Source organism: Candoia aspera, chromosome 5 (genome assembly GCF_035149785.1).
Source record: "Candoia aspera isolate rCanAsp1 chromosome 5, rCanAsp1.hap2, whole genome shotgun sequence".
In the NCBI taxonomy this organism is placed as follows: domain Eukaryota; kingdom Metazoa; phylum Chordata; class Lepidosauria; order Squamata; family Boidae; genus Candoia; species Candoia aspera.
Window position 1 is genome coordinate 39,193,096 of NC_086157.1, and position 24,762 is coordinate 39,217,857.

Below are 24,762 nucleotides of genomic sequence, written 5' to 3' on the forward strand. Positions count from 1 at the left end.
GCAAATCCTTCCTTCTCTACTAGATATAGTTACTTTATTACCTTAAGCTATCCTCTGGATAACGTTGTCCAACTGCTTCTTGAAGCTGGACATTTAGGAATGCTTCACTCTGCCACGTGTCTTTCTCTCGTATTTTATCAAAAATAGATGTGTAGAAGTCATACATTGTATCACCAGCCTCAAGTAAGAAAAAGTTTCTCATTGCCTGCAAGTATTCTACCAGCCTAAGCAGGAAATACAAATTTCATAATTTGAACACTGCGATCTAGTCCCCTCTTTGAAACCATCCATCACAACAGCACATAGAAGAAATATCCTAGTGGCTGTGACTAACAGCTGAAGAATAAACAAGAAGGACTTGGACTTAAGCTGAACAAGGAAATGTCTACTGCAGCATACTGAAAATATACATTAGCTACATGTCATAATTGGCAACTTATGTAAATTCTTACCTGTAATCTTTCTTCAAAGTTTGCATTAAATTCCCACAACAGTCTAGATACTGCTTGTTAATGTGAGGATAAAGACAAGATCTCAGCGTCAACTCAAATGTCTGGCATGTTACTGATTCAGATGACCTATCTACACAAACATCACCAGCAGTAAGCATCTCATGTATGTTACCCTGATCCAAATATAGTCTGCAAAAAAATACACACACATACATACATACATACATATATATATATAAATTTTAGATCCTCCATATTAATTCCAATAAGTAAATACAAAATTTGTATAAATATGCTAGAGATAAGCAAACCATACAGAAATTACATGGATAACAAACAGTCTCTCATTTTGAGAGACAGATTTCCACAGGTTCTGTAGCTGTGTCGACTCTTAGCGACCAAACAGATAGTTTTTCTCCATGATTATTATTTTTCCCGCATTATCGCCAAACATAGTTCCTGAAGACTTTGTATTATCTAGACATATCTGACATAAACTGGGGTATACATGCAGTTAGGATAAATAAAGCCTCCCTAATTTTCACATCTATCTGGACAGTTTTTTTTCAAAAAATATGTAAGATATCAGACTATTGTGATTTATGTTAGGAACTAGCTGTATAAGAAGAAAAGGAACTGCTCCTGAAAAATTGGTTATTTACAAATATGATTCTAATGTATTTATTCTATCATTAAATATACATTTTAAGAAAAATAAAGTATTTGAAAGATCAGGATTTTATGATTTGGAAAAGACTATCTTATGTTCTCATACCTTCTTGCCCGTTTGCTGGTAAGAATTATTTACCAGAGAAGCCTTGATACTGGTATAATGAGGTATAAATTATAACTTTGAATATATAACTATGCTATATTATATAGCATAGTTCGAAACCGCGCGGCGGGGTGAGCTCCCGTTGCTCGTCCCAGCTTCTGCACACCAAGCAGTTCGAAAACATGCAAATGTGAGTAGATTAATTGGTACCGCTTCGGCGGGAAGGTAACGGCGTTCCGTGAGTCATGCTGGCCACATGACCCGGAAGTGTCCTATGAACAACGCCGGCTCCAAGGCTTTGAAACGGAGATGAGCACCGCCCCCTAGAGTCGGACACGACTGGACTTTACGTCAAGGGAAACCTTTACCTTTTATATTATATAGAGTTACTACTCAAGTCTATTAATATTGATACTGTTACGATATATTTGATTCTGTAATATTAATTTAGTAAAAAGGCAGATATTCTCTGCCTTAGCAAATAACTTAACATATAAATTATTCTGTATTTAAGACCAGGAGAAAGAATTACGAGGGATTTTTGACTGTCTTCTTCAAATATCTTAATGCAACTTGTAACTACTATGGCTTAGCTAAAACCGAATTCTATCAGGAGCAGTAACTCACACTATATGCTGGAACTTTTTGCACACAAGAAAGCATACTAAAAATTAAGCCGATTTCAGTATATTCAACAAAATGAAAAAGTCACTATAGACAGAAACTAGCATTGATGTGAATACCTTTGGCATATAATCCCAGTGCTTGCAGAGCTTTAATTTAAGGATTTATTCTAAAAAAAAAATTCATGGCCTGACATGGGAACTGAACATGACAGCAAATAATCATTTTATAATAATTTGTGACTCTTTTTTTCCCTTCTGGAAGGCCCCAACGTTAGGGGGGAACAGTAAAAAATTAAGCAACTTGATAATACCCTCACAAATGGAACACTGTTCAGTTATTATGAAGAAATAAGGTTATTTCTTATTCCGTGTAAAGGAGACATCCAAATATAAGTGAAACCCTCCTACCACCCAGCTAGGCAATAAAACCATATATTTAAGGTCTGCCATTTTATTAATTTCCTAGATACTTTCTCCAGTTCTTTTCCATAGCCAGATAGAAAGAGACTTTGGAAAAATTCATATGAATATAACTTGAATAAAACAAATTAAAATCTTACTGTATCTTCGGAAGAGGTTGGCCAACCCCCACCCAAAAAACACGGGGTAAACTTTGGCCTCCTTCACACCAAACCCAAAGCAACTAACATTTCGTTTTCTGTTGGTGCTTGGAAGCATCAAAGTAAAAGATATATACCAGCTATTACTTATAGTGTGGGAATAACTGACTGAAACTTGTGAAGCTGAAAATGTCTGTTCATAGCTCAACATTTGAAGGTTGCTTCTGTAGAACATAAAAATCCAAACCATAACATTTGGTAAATGTGGCAGGATTACACCAAGTGGCAGCCTTGTATGTCTCCAATAAAGAGCATTAGTTGGGAATGCTGATCAGGTGATTGCGATACTGTACTAGTAAAGTGTAAGTGACATCAGAGGGCTTAGAACATTCTCGCTATCATAGGCCTTATAAATGAAGGTTCTAAATTATCTGGTCATGCTGGCAGTGTAAACTTTTTTTTCCTAGTTAGATGAAATTGAATTCAACAAACCAGGAATCTTTAACCAGAAGAGTTGTTTGGTTTATATACATTTTTAATGATTTGGGACATCCATTCAGAAAAATATCCAACTTCTATGAACAGAGGGAGAGAATGAAAGAAATACAAGCTCCTGGAACCTATGAGAGATCGTATGATTAATTGCCTCCAAGCACCGAACTGGCAACATAACTTTTCTAAGAGAGGAAATACTGAAAATTAGAAACAAGTTATGCTTCTGTATATGTTTTAATAATAGTATCTCCTGAGGATTTCCCAAATTATTTTGACATTCAGAACAGGGAACTCTGGCTTGGAATTACATTTTCAGTCATGACTAAACTGAATCATTACTGAGTTTGGTCTGGAACCAGTTCTTTCTCTGTTACTCAGCTTTGGTTTATTAAGCAAACTTCATTTTCTATTGCATTTTTGCATACTGTCATACTTTTATTATCTTTATTTTACTTTAACCAAGTTATTATCTTACGTATTTACATTCTGTGTACAAAATCCTGACAACTGTTATAGCAGACAGTAATTAGTGTTAATAAAGGTTAACAATGTATGACTTCTAAAGATTTAACTTCTTGATAAGCTTCCTGGTACTGTGTTCCAAATCACATAGATGCTACTGGAACAGCAGGGAATCTCCTGTTTTTGTCTAGTAGAATAAGACTGATGTTTGAAAAATTAGAAAGGGCAAAAAAATATTCTGAATCTGTTACATTACCTTGCAAAATTAATAGCCAGTAAAGGATCATGAATATCATCCAATTCTAAATGTCTTTCTGCAATAGACTGCATCTTTATTAGGCTTTCCTTAGTAGCCTGTTGTTCTGTAAAAGTATCTTCAATATGTTCATCCCCATGACGTAGACGCAATTGCACAGACTCCAAAAATAGCATATACAAGCTCTTCCTTTCTGCACCTGAGTTGAACATTGAAACATAGATTACTTCTTCTTCAATTCAATTGTTCATATAAACCAGAAAGAAACAAGCTGCTAAAAGTTTTTGCCTACACTGACAATGAAATCAGTCTAATTGGTCAAACAAAACATAAGGGGGAACCTGAACACTGAGCAGTAACAATAATAAAACAAGACAGTGGTTTCATATACTATGTCAGCTAATACTGACACATTGTATTAAAGATGTTTTTCATTTCATCTTCAGATGTCCAAGTTGCAGAGACTTAACAGCCCTAATCACTTAAATATGCCTAAGAAGTAGACAGTGGCTTGCTAATTTTGCCCCGTATGTTCTTCTTCAGATGAATGTCTATTTTGACCTCTTAAACATAGTTGAGATAGTGCGTGTTACAGTATAAAGATCCAAAATGAAATACATGCACATAATGATGCTGCTGAAGTCTAGTCCTGGTGTCTGGAGGCTACAAGGATCTGGATAGAGGGAACAGGGTATGAGTCCTAGCAAGATGGAGTTACTAATTGCCCATTGGGGTTTTCTGACAGCATCAATGGTATCTCCAAATAGAGAAGCAAAGGCACTAAGTCCTGGTTGTTCCCTCAGTCATTTGGTCTGGGGTGTTAGGTGAGCCCTGTTTGATGATCGTTGTTTATTTAACTATTTGGACTTCTGGCACTTGATAAGCTGATTATGGTTGTAATTTATTTTTTAATTAATCTGAGTTAATCAAATTTCTTGTTAGCCAGCCAGAGTTGCAATAGTAAGATGGCAACCAAAAGCAAGCATTACCATGAAGGAGCAGATCTATGAATGGGGGGTCTTCCTGGGCTCACAGCTCTTGCTGGAAGCTATCACTAGAGGGGTCTTCACCTGGCTTCAGCTGATGTGCCAGTGACACTGCTTTTCAGCTGATGTGCCAGTGGCACAGCCAACCCTCTGGAATGGCCTCCCTTTGAAGCTTAACTTAGCTCTGACTGTGGCTGCCTTCCAAAAGCAACCAAAAACAGAACTCTTATTAATACTACCACTTATTCCATGTGTGGGCAACCTAGTGATCTCTAGGTGTTTTGGACTGCAAATCCTATAATCTCAGGCCTTCATCCACATCAATTGGCTTAATCCTGATTTATGTTAATAAACATGACAAAATGTTCTGAGCTGACTAAAAAATCTCAATAAAAATTCTACTGGATTAAACTCAGGCATGCTGTTTCCATACTGAACCAAACTGATACCAAAAGTAAGCCTTCATTCAAGACACACACACACAAAGTAGCAGTCTCTCATCCATGTTCACCAATATGTAGCATTAAGAGGCTAACCACTTATAACACTGGAAGAAATATACAGCATTCTGTGATTGTATTTACCAACAGACTTCTGCAAACTGGCTGGAAAATCTGCCATATCTCTGATAGACAGCAACTTCACTGGCCAGGGTAACATATTTTGAAGGGCAAGCAAGTTTGGCAAAATACCAGGTAGACAAGGCCTTGTTATATGCACGACAGGTCCTGATTTTCTGCTTTTTTTTTTTCCTGGGCTTGTAGTTGTTGGTTGTTTTTTAATTTTTAAACAATGTTAAGCATTTTAGAGCTTATACCACAGTTCTCTTGTGTTTACTGCCTTAAAGTGGCAGTAAACCATGCTGTTGATTTTCACCAGCTGTAATAGGAGAAGACAACTGGGGGCTACAAATAAAGAGACCGGAAAGCCACTAAACCCCAGGGTTCTCAATTCCTGTTATATCATCTGGTAGAAAATTCCATTAGTTAGTAATGCACTTTGTAAAAAACAATAACACTTATTTAAATTCAAGTAAAAGTCAAGTCAAATGTTTTGTCTAATCACTGTTTAAAAGTGGCTTAAAATTAAATAGGCATAAATTAGGCAGAAACTGTAGAATGTTTATCAGAAATATTACTTGTCTATTTAACAATCTCAACAGTTGATTTTTTAATTTATATGCAAGTTATGCAGTGCTACAAGAATTCTAAAAATCAGGATATACAACATTACATAGCAAAGGAGCATTTTGCAGAAATTCAGTTTTCACCTCGTGCTGCAGCTGGCTGTGGAGAACCATCCGTGCACTGCAAATTTTTTAACAACTGCATGGACTTCCCAGCCATAATGATCTGCTTTAATACAGGTTTTAAAAAGGAAACCATGGTATGCTGTCTGCTTGATGGTGCTTGATCACTGCCAGAACTGGCACTAGCATTATCACTCATTTTCTCTTCATTCTCAGTCTTTTCTGATACACTATATAATGTGTAGGTGGCATACCAAAAATCTCTATGATTTACTGAAACATTTTTGTTTCTGCAGAGAAAAACATGTGATTGTCAGTTATTTTTCAGGACATTACATATAGTTCTTTATTAACAACGTATGTGGTTACAATTACAATATTAATCTAAAACAGGTTTTCCAACTAACTGGAGAAGAATATTCATCCACCATCTGCAGCTTTCAGTTCTGCAATTAAGGGTAAGGTCCAGAGCAAATAAACAGATTTGAAGAACGAGGCTGATCACAGCCAACTAAAATTTCAAAGGCACTACATACATTCTGACCGAGAAAACACCAAGAATTAAGATATAGAGATCAGTTGCCAAAATAGGAAGGCTCTTACATATTTATATTCTGAATTTAAGTAGCTGTAGTAACCGTGGTGTCACACCATGCAAAACGGCAATAAAATAACTAAAGCACTGAATCCAGTTTTAAATATTCTCCCAGAAATATGTCAATTTTTAAAAATGCACTTACAGTTACTAGAACATTAAAATGTGTTTTAACTAGTCTTCACTGAACTGTATTATTTTTACTTGCAGAATGTAAATAACAGTTTAACTAATCTTGTAAAATATAGAGTATTATTCATTAAAACAATTATCCGAGATATAGCCTGTTAGCTATTTTCTTATATTAGGTTGATAGTCAGATACCACTGAGCTATCTTCTGATGTATGTGCAAATGCATGCCATATTTAGTAATAATCTGTAGCTGTTTTAAAGACGTCAATATTCTCTTTAATCCTGTCCATCCATTCATCCACTGTCTTTCCCTTTGATTACTCTCAAATGTTGCCAAGCATAATCATTTTTGTTAGTCTAGCTCCTGCATACATTATGCCCAAAGTATAATGTATACTTTGCTGAACACCACTTCAAGGGAACAGGCAACCTTTATCTGATCCAGGACTGGTTCTATTTATAATCCATATTCCCCAAATCCACAATTTCAAGGCTTGTATCTTCTTTCTCTTTCTCAGATTCCATTTTTCACAGCCATATATCCTATGGGAAAGACCACTGCTTTAACTTTTCTGATCATTATTATAACCAAGATGCCCTTACCCTTCATGATCTTGTATTAGTTTTCATTGGTTTCCACTCTTCAATTAATCTCATTTTTACTTCTCCAGCATACTGTCCATCTTTATCTAGTCTTGCACTCAAAAAAACTATCACCTTCCTTTCATCAACATCAAATGTCAATTAGTTGAATATTAATTTGGTTGTCATAACTATTTTTTTTCTTCCTAGCATTTTTCCCATGGGTGCAGGGTCCATTTTTATTTTCAAATTTCTAGGCTACAGTTTTATTCCCTATTTATTGACAAATAGCTATCAGCACTTTAGCCTTTTTTAATCTTGCAGTTTTGAACAGTTCAGCCAGTATTTCATCTATGCCTACTGAAGCCCATTTAACAACTGGTCTGTTAACTGTAGTATCTCACAATTTTTAGTGGAGCTGATATCTGAAAATATTGTCTAAACAAATGTTTTACGCTTGACAGAATCCTATTTACAAACTGTTTCAATAAAACCTTTTCATATTCCTAAAACCTCATTTGCCTCTATCAAAATCCTTCTGTAATTACTCTGGAGTAATTAAAATATCTCTTTTTTCTTCTTCTATTCCTCTATTTGTTGACATTCTTGAGTGAGAATTCTTTCATTGTCCTTGCATTCAACCATCAAGCATCCTTTTTTTTTTTACCCTAGGCTTTCATCCTCCATCTTTCCCTAGTAACCATGTTAGCGACTTTGATATTTTCCTCTTTGAAATTTTGAGAGTATTTTTCTTTTCCAATTTCATGATATTGCTTGTCTCTTCTCTATAGCTCCTGAGATTCTGTTTCACTTAAGTTAAGCATACTGACTATAACTCCCCAAATTACAAGTTTTTCTTGTCTTGCTGAGTAATAAATTTCACAGCAAAAATAAATCATGTGATTATTTTTTGTAATCCTAGAACTTCATGGACAAATGAGTTTTCCTATGCTGGATTACACATTTCTCTAACTGCACATGATGTGGATACTTAGCAGTATGTAAGCATACTTAGGCAGGGTTTCTTTGGGGCCCACCGCTATCACCCTCAAGTCAATAATCTATACCCTAATAAACATCAGTATATCCACAAGATGTTACTATCATTACCTCTGAATTATAAACTCTTTAGCAGGATCAAATAAATTACCATGGACAATCCACTCATCCACTGTCTGTAGGTATGGTCTTACTGTTTCAACCCACAGAGAAAACAAAAGAGAGACCTGAAATGAAATATTAAAGAGAATTATGGAGAATAGGGAGAAGTAGATAATAATACATATTAAGTGACTTCATTAGAAAACAACAGCACCAGCACAGTGTTTATGAAATACAGCCAGTATCTAGAAAAGCACACAACCTGAACGTTGAGGGCAGCACGTCTTTAAAGATCAGTTGCAGGGAAACAATGGCAGAAGGATCTGATTGATCACTGTGAGAGAAACAAAATGCTGAACTAAGGTGGACTTTGGCTTGAACCAGCAGGGCTAATTCTTAAGTTCGTACATACAAGGCATTATGCATATTTTATATTCAATATGTATTCTGGAGCCCATTTTTTCCCACATAATGCTGTAGGATATTATTCTAGCAAACCTCTAATTCAGGAAGCTGCTATAAGAATGGGAGAGTAGAAAAGCTGCTGTACAGTGCTCTATATTCTGTGTGGAGATAATATCACACATATTGTTTAGCATTTCAGCCAAATCTAAAAATAATTTTAAAACGTCATATTTAAGCAATATGCAGATGGCTTCATCTGATAGGTCTTCACTGCTTAATAGATCTGTGCATCTATAATACGTGTATAACTGCCTACAAATGAATTTCCAGTCTTAATTTAATATGCTGTAAGAATATGTGCAGCTTTATAGTATCCATATGTCCTCGTGTCATACATAGACCATCTGTACATACAAACAGAAGAATGTTTAGAGGTACTCAGAAACCAATCATTCTGGAGGATCATGATGATGATAATTTAACTTGATTTCAGCTAATAAGCAAAGAATATCAAGTTTTTCTAATTGGTTAGGCAGCATGGCAAGAGCCCTACCTGATGATGGGCACACATTCTGTATAGGAAGCCAGAAGCAATTGTTTTAAGTACCTGATAATGTTTAGACTATTAAAATGGTAATTGTGTTATTTCTGTAATCCTTATGAAAACAAAATGAAACAGAGTTATGAAGAAATTTTCACCTCACTGTTCTAACTCAGCCTCTTTTTGCTCCTGTGCAGCTCAGCATTTTAAAATTTGTTACACATCCTAATTAGGGTGCTGCAATATCGGACTCAAGAAGAGTCTAATTATTTTATAAAACTTCATTTCTGACTCTTTAACTCTACAGCTTATGGAGTTGTCAAAAAAGAAAATACATTGACATGAGCTGTGAATTTTGTAAATTTTGAGAAATTTAAATAACTTTGCATTAAAAGCTCCAGGACAGGAAAACTCAACCAGAACTTTTCCCCTGTAGCTCTGGATAAGTCCTGCTGTCCTTTATATCAGTTTATATCATTACAGTTTATAAGGTCTTGTTATTTATGTATGGTATATAGCTGAATTGTTGCCACTGAATCAACATATGTTAACTCATATGGATAGGACATTTGAGCAAAAGAGTATATTGGTAGCTAGATTTATCAATAAATGGGCAAGGGACAGTTGGGGTATTATACACTTGGGCAGAGACTTAACAGCACTCACATATGCCTGGCTAATATGATGACATTAGATCAGAACAGCTATCTGTGAACTAAAAGAATTATAGATTTAACTTGAAGATATAGTTTATTTTTCCAGTATGAGTAGTTATTAAATAAGTAATAATTTATTGTTTATTAAATAAGATTTTTTACTTACTGTCTGTTCAGAGGCTTCTCCAATATTGTCATAGTCAAGAATTGCTTTGTACAGGGTATTGAGCAAATGAGATGCTCTTACAACATTGCGAGTATCAGGTGGAACTTCAGCAACTCCAGTGCTAAAAACCTTATGAAGTACTTTCAGTTGCGCTAATCGATGTGACAACTTATCTATGACTATGGAAAGGGTAACTGTAGTGTCTACGAAGAAGTACAGATTCATGTTTTATTATCATAGTTTGTACTTCAGAAGATTAAAACAAAGTTTTCAGTTAAAATACAATTCTTTTACCTTCATTGATTATGCATCTCTCAATTTCTGTAAGTTCTTCTTTGAAATTAATGAAATATTTATAAAGAGCTCGCACAAAAGCCTGATAGGTTCTGAAAGGGGCTTCTGCAGATTTCTTGGGAGTGGATATGGTTCCATGTATCCCACTTTCTGAGCTGTGACCCATGACTTCATCAATAAACTTCTGTAGCCTAAATACAACTTGCCCATATGCAGCTATGCGTTCCAGCATTGATCGTAATGAACTCTAGAAAATAAAAAATTTATTTTTATTTATCTATTTTAAAAGGAAAACAGAAAAAAGCTATAGAAATTACAAAATGCAGATATTACATCGAAACATTTGTAGAGTAGTACAGTAGAAGATACAAATAAAATAAAGTACAACTTTCTTTTATTTGTATAAATAAAATATACAAATACAAATTTCCAAATGTATTGGAAAAAACACATCACTTTTATCCTTATATATCAGCTTGGATTAAAACAAATATAGTTTCACAACAGTTTATCACTTTAGCATTTCAAGATTGTTAATTACGGCTTCCTTTTTAGTAATATCCTTTAGTAAGAGTTAAGCATTCCTCAAGTCTACAGCTATGTTCTATTCCGTTTTTGTATTTTATCCCAATAGAAGTGTCACTTACATGAAATCTCAGGATGGGACATCATGGACAACCAGGTATGCAGGGATATTTGGGAGGAGAGCTTATAAGTACAGAATATCTACATCTCTGTGCCATTTTAAATGCAATATGCATGGAAATACCTGTGTCACACTTTTATGAAGCACACAAAATTCTTCTAATATTAACGTCTAATACAGAAAGTAATTTAATTTAAAGTAATTTAAAAACCTGCCACCACTACTCCTAAATGATAAACTTAAAGAGTTTTATACTGATATTTTTGTTTCCTACTTGTTTTTTACTGATAATATCTGAGGTCTGGGAGACTTATATTCTGTCTTTCAATTAGTAAGAAGGCCAGTTATTTATTAAAAAAATAAAAACTTTATTTAACAATAATATTGTACAAATGTAAGCTGTTTCTGTTACAAGTACCTTAATGAAACTCTATGCTTATTTACAGGATGAGTTTACATTTGTTACAAGGGCCACCAATACTTCTTTTATTATATACTTGTCATTTTCTGTTCCTTCCTTTTCCTCAAATCAGTTGCCTTTTTTCTCTTTTAAACAACTCTCTTCAAGTTTTCAGCTTTCTGCCAGCCTTCCTAATAAGGAACTGCCCTTTTAACCCATTCTACTAATGCAGAAAACTTTCACAACACATAGAAATTTATATCCATATACCAAAATCAAAATGCTGCTTTACCCTGAGGCTCATAGGCTAGAAGCATGGCTGATTAGAATATAAACAAGAGCCCGGCTAGTCATATTTAATTATTGGCTTAAACTCATCTATCTGCCCATTGGGTTAACCCACTCTGTTTTAACTACTTTTCAATCTATTTGGAAGAAGCCCCTTAAGCACAAGCTATTCTTATGTGGTCTCTCCCAAACTACTTTTTATATTCTTGGTTGGGTTCAGACAATTGAAACAGTTCCAGTATTATTTGAACCGACTGCCCAGCCTTTACACAATTCCAGAAACAATTCATCAGAGAGGCAGGGCTCCCTCCCTTTATTCTCTGACTCATTCAAACTACCAATGGGCCTTTACTAGAGCTCGCTGAAATGCCCAACCATCAGCATTTCATGGCAGATATCACAGTCTCCCTATGGGTCATCATCTCTGCCCATGTAGCAACCAATAGGTATAATCAATTACACATTTCTTTACACTGTAGGTTTTATACATATTGTGCCCAAATATTATTTCCCCCCTTTTACCAGCAATCCCTGGTCAATCTTCAGTGTTGATTTTCTGCTTGCTGATAAGGTCTTTCACACAACATATAATGTTGGAAAGTTCTGTTATTTAGTGTCAAGGGTCCAGCAAGTGGTCCAAGGAAGGAACCAAGATGGATTGCCCTATGTGTTTTTGTTACTTATCTACAGGTAGTCCTTGGGTTACAACAGTAATTGGGACCAGAATTTCCATCACTAAGCAATGCGGTTGTAAAGCACAACGTCATGTGACAGCATGGCTTAGCAACGGAAATCCCAGCAGTCCCCACTGCATCATTAACTGAATCCCATCAGTCATTAGGCAAGGACCTACCCCAATCCAAGACATTCCCGGTTTAGTCCCTCCCAGCCCTGAGCCCAGTAAGGTAAGGGACTGCCTCCTCTTGAACTCCCCCCACCCACCATCACAAAAAGGCTGCATGTGATTTGGAGAAGCATGCACGTGCTATTTGGAGAGGGGAGCATGCAGCCTTCTCACAAACTTTTGAAAGGCCTCAGAAGCATTGTGAGGAGGCAGTGTGAAATGTGGAGAAGGGCATGCACAGCCTCAGGTAGGCCTAGTGTGGCCAGCAGCTGCCTTACATAGGGCCAGGCTGGGTGCGCCTTGTCAGCAGCAGCAGACAACACCGAAGGTCAGCGGGGGGGCAGCAGGGCCTGTGGAGCACAGGTCAGCAGAGGCAGCTCGGGCTTTGTGCTGTGGTGTTGGGGTGGCTGGCCGCGGTGGGGGTCTTGAGGCAGCACTCTACTTCAGCACTGGGGCTGAAGTAGATGCTTGTGGGGGCGGCAGCAGCAGCTAGCTAAGACTGCTGAAGGCTCCAAGCCCCTACTTCGGCCCCAGCGGTGCGGCCAGGGCGGCCAAAAGAGCAGAGATGGGGGGAGATATGCAGGTGGGGGGAGTGGAAGCGCCCCTGCAGTCTAAGTGCAGACGGACTGCCAAGCATCCAAATTTTGATCACGTAACCACAGGGTTGCTGCAACAGTTGTAACTTCGGGGACTGGGCATAAGTACCATTGGTTCAGCGCTGCCATAATGTCAAACAGTTGCTGAACAAATGGTTGTTAAGCAAGGGCTACCTGCATTGTCTTTGCTCCTTTTATTTTATTTACTGGCTAAATAATTAATATTAAATTGAATTGCTATATTTGCTTATTTCATATGCACTGATCACTTCACTTACATGTGTCAAATGGGTTACAGTGATGTCATTTCTCACAGTTATCTTTCCATCATTCAGCTGAAATATAAAGAGTTTTTTTACACCTGAAAGAAGCCTGAAAAAATAAAAATGAGTTCAGCATGTTTTAAGCAAACACTGCTTTTTAAAATAGAAGCATATAATACTATACATATTCAGAAGACAGCATTACATACTGAAACCATGAAAATCCTAGATTTTTCAACAGATACTTAATACCTTATGTATTGGCAAAATGGTACTATATAATAGACACAGACCCATCCATTATTGGAAACAGAGAAATTTTAAGTTTTTTTTCTTTTAAAAGCAACATTTTATTACAGCTCCTTTTTACAGAAAAAGATTTAAAAACAAGTATTAATGCAGGCTATAAAAGTTATAGCATTGTTTGCATTGTGAAACTCATTTTTCTTCATTTGATTAACACAATTTCAAAATAATTGCTTTAGAAATAAGTAGTATTGTTAATACTGTAATAAAAACAAATAGCATTATAAAGCCACTTTTCTGAATTTTAAAATTAATCATAAAGACTTATAGATAGTATGGATTATTCAACATGAAACAGACCTCAAGTGGTTTTTCTTTGGTAATTTTTTCTTACCAAATTGTTTCACGAATGACCTGTGTTTCAGTGACAAGAATTCTCTCTTCTGGGACATATAATGGATCACTATTATATAAGTGCTGTTCCCTAAGAGAAAAGAGTATTTAACATTTTTAATTGATTTTATTGGTAAAGAACATCCAACATTTCATTCAGGTGCAATGAACTTACAGAACTACATCAACAAATCACTAGTAACACTTGAAAGACAAACTGCATTATATTCCTATCCTGAAAAATACTTCAAATATTTATTGGAAAAAGTATCTCAAAATTCTATTGGTGTATTTATCTCAGAACTTGCTTAGATCACCTTAAAGCACCTTATACTACCTAAGCATAGCGTAATCCAAGAAATTTGTAATCCTTCAAACCCTTTCTTATCATGTTCTTGGTAGAAACTTTGAATACAGATACAGTTCTACAACACATATAATTTACCACAAACATAACAAGTTTGTACAGGGAAACAGAAAGTACTAAGTCGTATAGTTCTATATGTGGATAACAATTGTAATCATTTAAAAATGCATTTGACAACTTACCATATAGAGGCCAAATTTGAATGGAAATGCAGACTATGGGAAAAACGAACAACTCTACCAGTCCAATACTGAGCCACTACATGCTGCTCTAACCAGGTACGTGCATCAGGTTCATCTACAGAGAAGACACTCATGTAAGTGTGTCTGCTTATATAGAACACACACGTAGAGCTAAATAATTTTTTAATCAACTTGGTTGTTACCAGAATTTTTCAAACAAATTTGGAAGCTTGGCCAAGTGAAATCCTAATCTCAAGGGCACTTTGGCATACTGAAACAAGCATACATTTGAAAACTCACAACCCAGGAACAGCAACACAAAATAAAACAAAAATGCTGAGCCAAAATTCAGTTTCAAGCAAGAAATTATTTCTTGCATTTTTTTCCTCAGAAAATAAAGATCTTTGTTTTTTTAAAGAAACCTCAGAACAAATTACAGTAAAGTTGTGACAGCAACTTGGGAAAACGGGGTACTTTGCACAGACTTTATTTAGTGCCTTTGGGCAAAGCAATTGTCTCAAAAGGGGTCTGGCCATAATTTGAGTACCTTTCCCCAAAAAAGAGTATATTTTTGGCAGAATGTTTTCCAGAAAATTCTCTGCTGTAATCCTTCTTGAAAATTGTTTAGACACTGAGTAATGTTATATTTTAAACACTGTTAGAAATTTCTAAGAAGGGATTGCTTTACTATACCTCCTTAAGAAATCATTAGTTTTGTTTCAGTTTTACTTTTTCACATATTTAAGTTTTTAATTATTGTTATTATCAGCCCATATAATCCACTGCAAGATGAAGACGTCTATAGACCATAATCTACTACACTAGTCCAGTGTGTGTTGGTAGATACCTGTTTTTCAACTTCCCATCTAGGGATGAGGGAGACTAACTGGCCCAAAGTCACCCAGCTGGCTTCTGTGCCTAAGGGAATCTCCCCATTCCTAGTCCAGCATCTTAACCACTATACCACACTGGCTCTCAAAGTCTTTAGTCACCTGTAGATTTTCCAGGTTCAAAAGCCAGCTTAAAAAAATACTAAACAGATTATGTTTTCAACTGTAAATTGTATGGTGTCCTCACTTCAGAAAGCCTATGCAGATTGAGTATTAGCTTATTCTGAGGTTTTCTTATAGAAATGTTAGATGTCTATAATAGCATATACAGTATATTCATGTTTTCCACATAAAATGAATAAAATGGAGAGAGCATTATAAATGCTGCCATTATGCTTAAATTTTACACACACACAAACACACAGCTAAGCTGCTGAAATAAATTTAGCAGAGAAATTAAGATTTTATATTCTAATTCCAACTACTATAAAGACAATTTATGCCAGCATAAGCACAGTTACTGCTAACAATTTGCACAGTTCTATCAGGATTTTTATGAACCATATAATCAGCAAACAGACCAAATGAGTAAAGTAAATGTGAATCACTTCTCTAAATGCCCCTAAAACATGCATTTTATTTACATTTGCTAGCAGCACGGTAGCACGAAAATGTCATAAAATGTAAATCAAATAAACCATGATAAGAACTGATATAATCTACTCTGATGTAAAGACCAGCTTCAGAAAACAAACCTTTCCAGTTGACAAGAGATGCTGACTTCTTGCTTTGATCCTGATCTTCTTGTGGTGTCCTGTCTACTTGAATTCCAGAGTCTTCTCTGCTCAAAGGTTCAGTATCCTCTTCATCACTTACATCTGACCATTCCTATAAAACATTAAAGTACAAAATACAATTTACTCTAAGATATTGGCACAATGGAAGCTTACAATGTTTTCTGTCAGATTAAATGGATTTTTATACTTTACTAGACATTAAAATATGTTAAATATATTACAGTATACTATAGCATCTAAAACATCTAAATATCAAATATATTATCTCATTTCATAAATCATGTATTATGAATTCCAGTGTGCAGTTTGACACTACCATAAACAAGGGTCAATTTAATAATTTCACTCTTCATCTGATTAGCTTTATAGGACCACAAAAATAATAGAGTGGAGCAATTCTACAATTCTCTAAACCAAAGTGGGAGTTTTAAGGTAAAGATTTTCTGGCCAAAAATCATCAATGATTATACTGTTCCAATTATAAGCAAAAAAAGAGAACAAATTAATCTCTCTCTTACTATAGCTACTGCCATAGGAAGAAATTAGAATGTGAGGTACTAAAACCGAAGTTACTAAAACCAACCACATAATCATGATGCAATATAGGTAAAGGATTATTTTTATTATTATTCAAATTTTGCAACCGCCCATCTCCCCCAAAGGAGGGACTCTTTACTGAGAAAATGGAAAAGCCATTTCTACATGGCAACATTCACCATTAGAAGTTTATCCTGACTAAATTCTAAATGTTAGCAGTTTATTCATTATTACTTCAGTATTATTCTGTATTACTTACCGGTGATTCTAGATCAGGAACAAAGTCCAAGTCTTCATCTTCCATTAAGTATTTTCTCCAATCAAATTCCTCTTTTTCTATGGGAAATGTACAATAATTATATTTATATGCCTTGTTTCAATTACCTTAATACATTCCATCTAAGGAAAGGAGTGTTTTTGTTCAATAGATTTATATCCTGTTTTTTTTTTTCAGAAGACCAAACTAATATACGTTGTACCATGCTGCAAGATTTTGAAAAGTTAAATATTGAGAATGCCTCAGTATAACCCCATACTATTATAAAAAAATTTGTAATGTAATGTAATGTAATGTAATGTAATGTAATATAATGTAATGTATATAATATAATATAATACAATACAATACATTTTAGACTCAGTTACAGTGGCAATGAGTACAGCATTGGAAGACTTAAAAGACCAGGTTAGGGACAGATCGTCATGGAGAAAATCTATCTATGTGGTTGCTAGGAGTCAAAAATGACTTGATGGCACATAATCAATCAATCATTAAAAAAGAAGACAATGCAAAATTTAAAAATATATTATCAAAATGGTAGAATATAACATTTTCCTCATAATATCTTGGATACTCTCAACCTACCTACTGCCTTTTTTCTTGGTTCTTCTGCATAGCTGGTGTTGGAAGGAGAATCGGACAAGCATAACAGAAGTGAGAGTATGGCATAATGCGTATCTGTCTTAAACACACACAAAAAAAGCAATTCAGCGAAGGGAATACACTTGTTAATAGCAAAATGAAGAGACTAGAATTCTAATCCAATGGTATACTTAGAAGTGAAAAACAGCACATCCATTTTATCATACATCTTAATTAGGATTAGAATTAGGACAAATAAATAAGAAACAATACAAAATAATAGTATAATTTTGTTTATCAAGATATATATTTTACAGTATGGGTTTCTACCTTCACAAGTTGAAAAAAGTAAAAAAAAATTATTTCATGGTACATTTCAACTGTTCAATCAATTTATACTGTCATATTGATCAGAACAATCCCTTCAGATATTTACTGTTTGTTGTGTTAGAAGTTTGCTTTGACAAGAAAGCCGAAGCTTTTTATTCTTGGTGTTATGTGATGAACCTAACCACAAGCTTAAATGACTTGTAAAATACATTTCCAGTTCAGTAAAAATACCAGATTTTCTTCACATCCTCTGTTCTGTTATCAATTTTGTTTAAAACCCAGGCAATTCTTTAAATATAAAGTATAAAATAATAAATATAAAAATACCTTGCTTACTGTTCCTATCCTTCCCACACATTTATTTACAAACTGGAGCAGAAAAAAATGAACATCCACATAAATGTAAAGTTGAAGGTTTACTGCCTCTGAAACTACTATAGTGCTGGAACTAACAAAGGAATCCTAATTTCCACAAATGATTCCTCTTTTCAGAGTCTTCGGTGGCACTTTTCTTTGTGTTTGTAATATATGTATTATAATATAATACAATACAAATACATTTTAGACTCAGTTACAGTGGCAATGAGTGCAGCGTTGGAAGACTTAAAAGACCAGGTTAGGGACAGATCGTCATGGAGAAAATATCTATGTGGTTGCTAGGAGTCAAAAATGACTTGATGGCACATAATCAATCAATTATTAAAAATGCATTATAATAGTCATAAATCACAATGCTACTAGGCTATCAAAACAATTTATTTCAATAAGGCTATTGCAAGTATCTTACATGTCATGTTAAATAGCTAATTGGTTTCATGCAAAAGTCTGACAATGTACCACAATACAGAGAATCAATATTAAAGAATACAAAAAATGTTTATTAAGTACTGATGCATATATAATTTGCTGTTACACAGGGTTCAGCATTAAAAGAAATGTAAAGAAAGAACACAGCGTTCAGTTATGTTCTAAAAATAACAAACCTTTGTTCCTTCTGTGGTGGGAAGAGACAAATTCAGAAATTCTTCTGTTAGTCTCCTCCAGCTTGCAGCTTTAACAAGGTCCGAGTGAACAACCAGCTTTTCGTAAATTCTACGTAAAAATATGGAATGATTACTAACTAATCTTCTAGAATAAAAGAATTAATCTAATGTTAAAAGAAACACAAAAACTTTACCCTTCCATTATTTTGTCTACTTTGTGCCTACTGACATCAAGAAACTGATGAAACCTAGAAAAAATGCAGAAGTATTTTTAGTGTCATGTATCAGAAATGATTAACTAATGATTAACTGCAATTTCCATTTGTTCAATCAGTTTACTGTTTCAGCATTTTTATAAAGGGTGGGCTTCAATTTTGTTATTTATTGACCATAATCATGAAACCCTATACAGCATATCTCCATAAGGCAGCCTTGCCCAGTCTAGTGCTCTCCAAGCATGTTGAGATAAAAACTCTCATCCAGATATAGTTGTGAGTACAATTCATTTTAACACAGGTTTTAAGAAACTAAATCTTTGTCAAACTTATAGTGAATTCAGATATTTTCATATGTAACACAGATTTCTTCAAAAACATTTTCCCTAAGCACAAACATTAAATCAAAAGCGATACTGTGGTTCTTGTTTATATAAGAACGGAAACTGCATATTATCTACAAGAAGCTCTCAAAACTAGGTTATAAAAACATCTACATTCCTTTGCCATTAGCCCAAAGTACCACTTTATCTATTTGAACCCTTTAATTCACTAATTCCACACTATGTTCTAAGCATGTTTATTTATCATCTATTCGGTAGGATTTACCCAGCACACTAAGTGGGAGGTATAGGTATATACTTTGCTGTTCTGGAGGCCATTCTGAAGTGACGGGGACCAAGGACAAAGAAGGGGTCAGACAGGACAAAAGTAATTTAATCTAAATTTAAGCATAATTAAATTTCTATTAAATTAATTAAATGCAAGGAATATGATTACTCCTTACATATTTAATCATTTTCCCTTTCTGAAAAGTGCATAGCTTTTAGAGCAGTGTTTCTCAACCTTGGCACCTTTAAGATGTGTGGACTTCAACTCCCAGAATTCTGGGAGTTGAAGTCCACGCATCTTAAAGTTGCCAAGGTGGGAACCACTGTTCTACAGCATCTCAAGTTAAATTTGGTGACAACTTTTGCAGAGGCTACACACTGCACTTCAGCAAAGGATCGTTACCATGTCATGGTGCTGGAGCTTGAGCACCTCAATGATGCCATGAGCCAAACCGTGAAGGGCCACCCAAGACAGGAAGGTCATGACAGAGAGGTCAGACTAAATGCAATCCCTGGGGAAGGTAATGGCAACCAACCCCAGTATTCTTGCCATGAAAACTAAATGGATCAGTACAACCAGAGATACGTTGGTATACCATCGGAAGATGAAACCCCCAGGTCGGAAGATGGTCAAAATGCTACTGGGGAGGAACAGAGGATGAGTTCAACTAGCCCCAGACGTGATGACGCAGCTAGCTCAAAGCCAAAAGGACGGCTAGCAGCGGACGGTGCTGGTGGTGAACGGCGAATCCGATGTTCTAAGGATCAACACGCCATTGGAACCTGGAATGTAAGATCTATGAGCCAGGGCAAATTGGATGTGATTATTGGTGAGGTGTCAAGATTAAAGATAGACATTTTGGGCGTCAGTAAACTGAAATGGACTGGAATGGGCCACTTCACATCAAATGACCACCAGATCTACTACTGTGGACAAGAGGACCACAGAAGAAATGGAGTAGCCTTCATAATTAATAGTAAAGTGGCTAAAGCAGTGCTTGGATACAATCCAAAAAACGATAGAATGATCTCAATTCGAATTCAGGGCAAGCCATCTAACATCACAGTGATCCAAATATACGCCCCAAACACAGATGCTGAAGAAGCTGAAGTAGATCAGTTCTATGAGGATCTGCAGCACCTACTGGACAACACGCCTAAAAGAGATGTTATTTTCATCACAGGAGACTGGAATGCTAAGGTGGGCAGTCAAATGACACCTGGAATTACAGGTAAGCATGGCCTGGGAGAACAAAATGAAGCAGGACATAGGCTGATAGAATTTTGCCAAGACAACTCACTCTGCATAACAAACACTCTCTTCCAACAACCTAAGAGACGGCTTTATACATGGACTTCACCAGATGGACAACACCGAAATCAGATTGACTACATCCTTTGCAGCCAAAGGTGGCGGACATCTATACAGTCGGTAAAAACAAGACCTGGAGCTGACTATAGTACAGATCACAAACTTCTTATTGCACAATTTAGGATCAGACTAAAGAGATTAGGGAAGACCCACAGATCAGCTAGATATGAACTCACTAATATTCCTAAGGAATATGCAGTGGAGGTGAAGAATCAATTTAAAGGACTGGACGTAGTAGATAGGGTCCCAGAAGAACTATGGACAGAGGTTCGCAACATTGTTCAGGAGGCGGCAACAAAATACATCCCAAAGAAAGAGAAAACCAAGAAGGCAAAATGGCTGTCTGCTGAGACACTAGAAGTAGCCCAAGAAAGAAGGAAAGCAAAAGGCAACAGTGATAGAGGGAGATATGCCCAATTAAATGCAAAATTCCAGAGGTTAGCCAGAAGAGATGAGGAATTATTTTTAAACAAGCAATGTGTGGAAGTGGAAGAAGACAATAGAATAGGAAGGACAAAAGACCTCTTCCAGAAAATTAGAAACATTGGAGGTAAATTCCAGGCAAAAATAGGCATGATCAAAAACAAAGATGGCAAGGACCTAACAGAAGAAGAAGGGATCAAGAAAAGGTGGCAAGAATATACAGAAGGCCTGTATAGGAAGGATAACAATATCGGGGATAGCTTTGACGGTGTGGTCAGTGAGCTAGAGCCAGACATCCTGAAGAGTGAGGTTGAATGGGCCTTAAGAAGCATTGCTAATAACAAGGCAGCAGGAGACGACGGCATCCCAGCTGAACTGTTCAAAATCTTGCAAGATGATGCTGTCAAGGTAATGCATGCTATATGCCAGCAAATTTAGAGAAAACAAGAATGGCCATCAGATTGGAAAAAATCAACTTATATCCCCATACCAAAAAAGGGGAACACTAAAGAATGTTCAAACTATCGAACAGTGGCACTCATTTCACATGCCAGTAAGGTAATGCTCAAGATCCTGCAAGGTAGACTTCAGCAGTTCATGGAGCGAGAATTGCCAGATGTACAAGCTGCGTTTAGAAAAGGCAGAGGAACTAGGGACCAAATTGCCAATATCTGCTGGATAATGGAAAAAGCCAGGGAGTTTCAGAAAAACATCTATTTCTGTTTTATTGACTATTCTAAAGCCTTTGACTGTGCGGACCATAACAAATTGTGGCAAGTTCTTAGTGGTATGGGGATACCAAGTCATCTTGTATGCCTCCTGAAGAATCTGTACAACGACCAAGTAGCAGCAGTAAGAACAGACCATGGAACAATGGACTGGTTTAAGATTGGGAAAGGAGTACGGCAGGGCTGTATACTCTCACCCTACCTATTCAACTTGTACACAGAACACATCATGTGACATGCTGGGCTTGAGGAATCCAAGGCTGGAGTTAAAATCGCTGGAAGAAACATTAACAATCTCAGATATGCAGATGATACCACTTTGATGGCTGAAAGTGAAGAGGAACCGAGGAGCCTTACGATGAAGGTGAAAGAAGAAAGTGCAAAAGCTGGCTTGCAGCTAAACCTCAAAAAACCAAGATTATGGCAACCAGCTTGATTGATAACTGGCAAATAGAGAGAGAAAATGTAGAAGCAGTGAAAGACTTTGTATTTCTAGGTGCGAAGATTACTGCGGATACTGACTGCAGTCAGGAAATCAGAAGATGCTTAATCCTTGGGAGAAGAGCAATGACAAATCTCGATAAAATAGTTAAGAGCAGAGACATCACACTGACAACAAAGGTCTGCATAGTTAAAGCAATGGTGTTCCCCGTAGTAACATATGGCTGTGAGAGCTGGACCATAAGGAAGGCTGAGAGAAGGAAGATCGATGCTTTTGAACTGTGGTGTTGGAGGAAAATTCTGAGAGTGCCTTGGACTGCCAGAAGATCAAACCAGTCCATCCTCCAGGAAATAAAGCCAGACTGTTCACTTGAGGGAATGATATTAAAGGCAAAACTGAAATACTTTGGCCACATAATGAGAAGACAGGACACCCTGGAGAAGATACTGATGCTAGGGAGAGTGGAGGGCAAAAGGAAGAGGGGCCGACCAAGGGCAAGGTGGATGGATGATATTCTAGAGGTGACGGACCCGTCCCTGGAGGAGCTGGGGGTGTCGACGACCAACAGGAAGCTCTGGCGTGGGCTGGTCCATGAAGTCACGAAGAGTCGGAAGCGACTAAACGAATAAACAACACACACTGCAGTCTTAAGTTTTGCGCTAAAGGAAAAAACATGGTAAAGAAGCCACAATGCCTGGGCTCATGTAACATGACAGGCTACAACCAAACTGTATTACAGTTTAACCCAACTTAAGAGCTAGGTCAGTGTCCAGAGGGAAGACCAGGCACTCTCTGGTAAGTCTCCCTCTTGAATTTCACAAGAAGGCAGGAACCAAGCAACCAACCAAGGGTCTTCTCTCAACTGGAAGGATCACCTAATATGCTAAGCCACAGTGTGAAAAACTTGCTACGGTGGCTTGGAAACCACGGCTTATGCTTGTGTCTGCACCTCTGAACCAAACCAGATATCCTTTATTCAATAACCCGTAAAAATACCCCGCGGCTGAGCATGCCATGTGAAGATGACAGCCTTCCTCAAACCTGGCTGGCTCTAACAACTCCATGCTATCAATGACTTCTGCAAGATGACCGTCCCTACTCATCGAGAGGGGAAGGCGGATCTACGCCATCCTGCAAGCGAACCGTCGCGTGCCTTTTTTCTCGCGCCGCCCGCCCAAACCACCGCGAGACGAGATGCCTCTGTTCCCCCACACAACCGCGCCTAACAGACCTGAAGTTGGACCAGGCGAAATTCAGCGCCGCTTGGAAGTGGCTGGACGTTTCGGGACTCCGCTCGTTCAGGCCGGTTACTTGCCGGATGAGCTCCCGTACCGTTCGGTCTTGCTCCTGGTCAAAGCGGCTCCAGTGAGCAGGCGGAGTCGTCGCCGACGCTGCGGTCGCCATCACCGGCCAAAGAAAAGAAGAAACCGAGAAAAAAAATGATGAAGTACTTTCCCTCTCTCTCGTCACGTTCCGGAGGCTCTGTTTATTTCGGTGGCCAGTACCGCTAACATCTCGCGAGATTTTGCTCCCCTTTTTTCTTGTGGTAGGGAAGCGCTTTTCGAGATGTTTTACGCATGCGTCAATTACTGCCGACGCTTTCGCTGCTGCTTACTCTTCACCTTCGCAGAAGGGATGTTTGAGGAACAGTTCTATATTTTTGCTTTGTGTTTTCGTTGTTTATTTTGCAGTTGATATTCATTTTCTATAATTGCTTATAAAGCATTGTCTTCCTGTCTGGTTGAATAATTGAGTAGTAACTAGAATTATAGAAACCATCTGCAGCAGGTGGCAGCTCTTAGCCGACCTTGGCTGATCCAGAAGCTAATTAGGGTCGGCCTCCTTACATGATGAAGTCCGACATAATGCCAGTGCATAATGTCTCAGCCTTTTGACCCTGGAGGAACCCTTGAAATACTTTTCAGGCCTCAGGGAACCCCTGCACATTCAAGCTCAAAGACAGGCCAGAAGTTAAAAAATTATTTCATGTGTAGGCCTGTATATATGTATTAACTGTTCTTAAACTAAAACTTACCTCTTTAGTGTGAAGTTTCCCAAATTTGAAATAATTTT

General features: G+C 36.9%; 1 protein-coding gene across 3 annotated transcripts in view; it reads right to left on the minus strand.

Moving 5' to 3' along the window:
- Positions 1-24,167, minus strand: part of TUBGCP5 (tubulin gamma complex component 5) — a 34,137-nt gene extending 9,970 nt beyond the window's left edge. Inside the window, exons 1-16 of one of the 3 annotated variants that reach the window (XM_063305020.1) lie at positions 23,921-24,135; positions 19,093-19,146; positions 18,899-19,007; positions 17,589-17,685; positions 16,983-17,059; positions 16,145-16,277; positions 14,560-14,674; positions 14,012-14,101; positions 13,387-13,480; positions 10,335-10,581; positions 10,041-10,243; positions 8,282-8,397; positions 5,883-6,151; positions 3,627-3,825; positions 453-641; positions 42-224 (exon numbers count right to left, since the gene is read on the minus strand). In XM_063305020.1, coding sequence (XP_063161090.1) covers positions 42-224; positions 453-641; positions 3,627-3,825; positions 5,883-6,151; positions 8,282-8,397; positions 10,041-10,243; positions 10,335-10,581; positions 13,387-13,480; positions 14,012-14,101; positions 14,560-14,674; positions 16,145-16,277; positions 16,983-17,059; positions 17,589-17,685; positions 18,899-19,007; positions 19,093-19,146; positions 23,921-24,093 — 2,348 coding nt within the window. In that variant the 5' untranslated portion in view covers positions 24,094-24,135. Of the gene's footprint in view, positions 1-41; positions 225-452; positions 642-3,626; positions 3,826-5,882; positions 6,152-8,281; positions 8,398-10,040; positions 10,244-10,334; positions 10,582-13,386; positions 13,481-14,011; positions 14,102-14,559; positions 14,675-16,144; positions 16,278-16,982; positions 17,060-17,588; positions 17,686-18,898; positions 19,009-19,092; positions 19,147-23,920 lie in introns of those variants that run through there. The other 2 variants (XM_063305021.1, XM_063305022.1) reach the window with 2 other exon arrangements.
- Between the last annotated feature and the right edge of the window lie 595 nt (positions 24,168-24,762).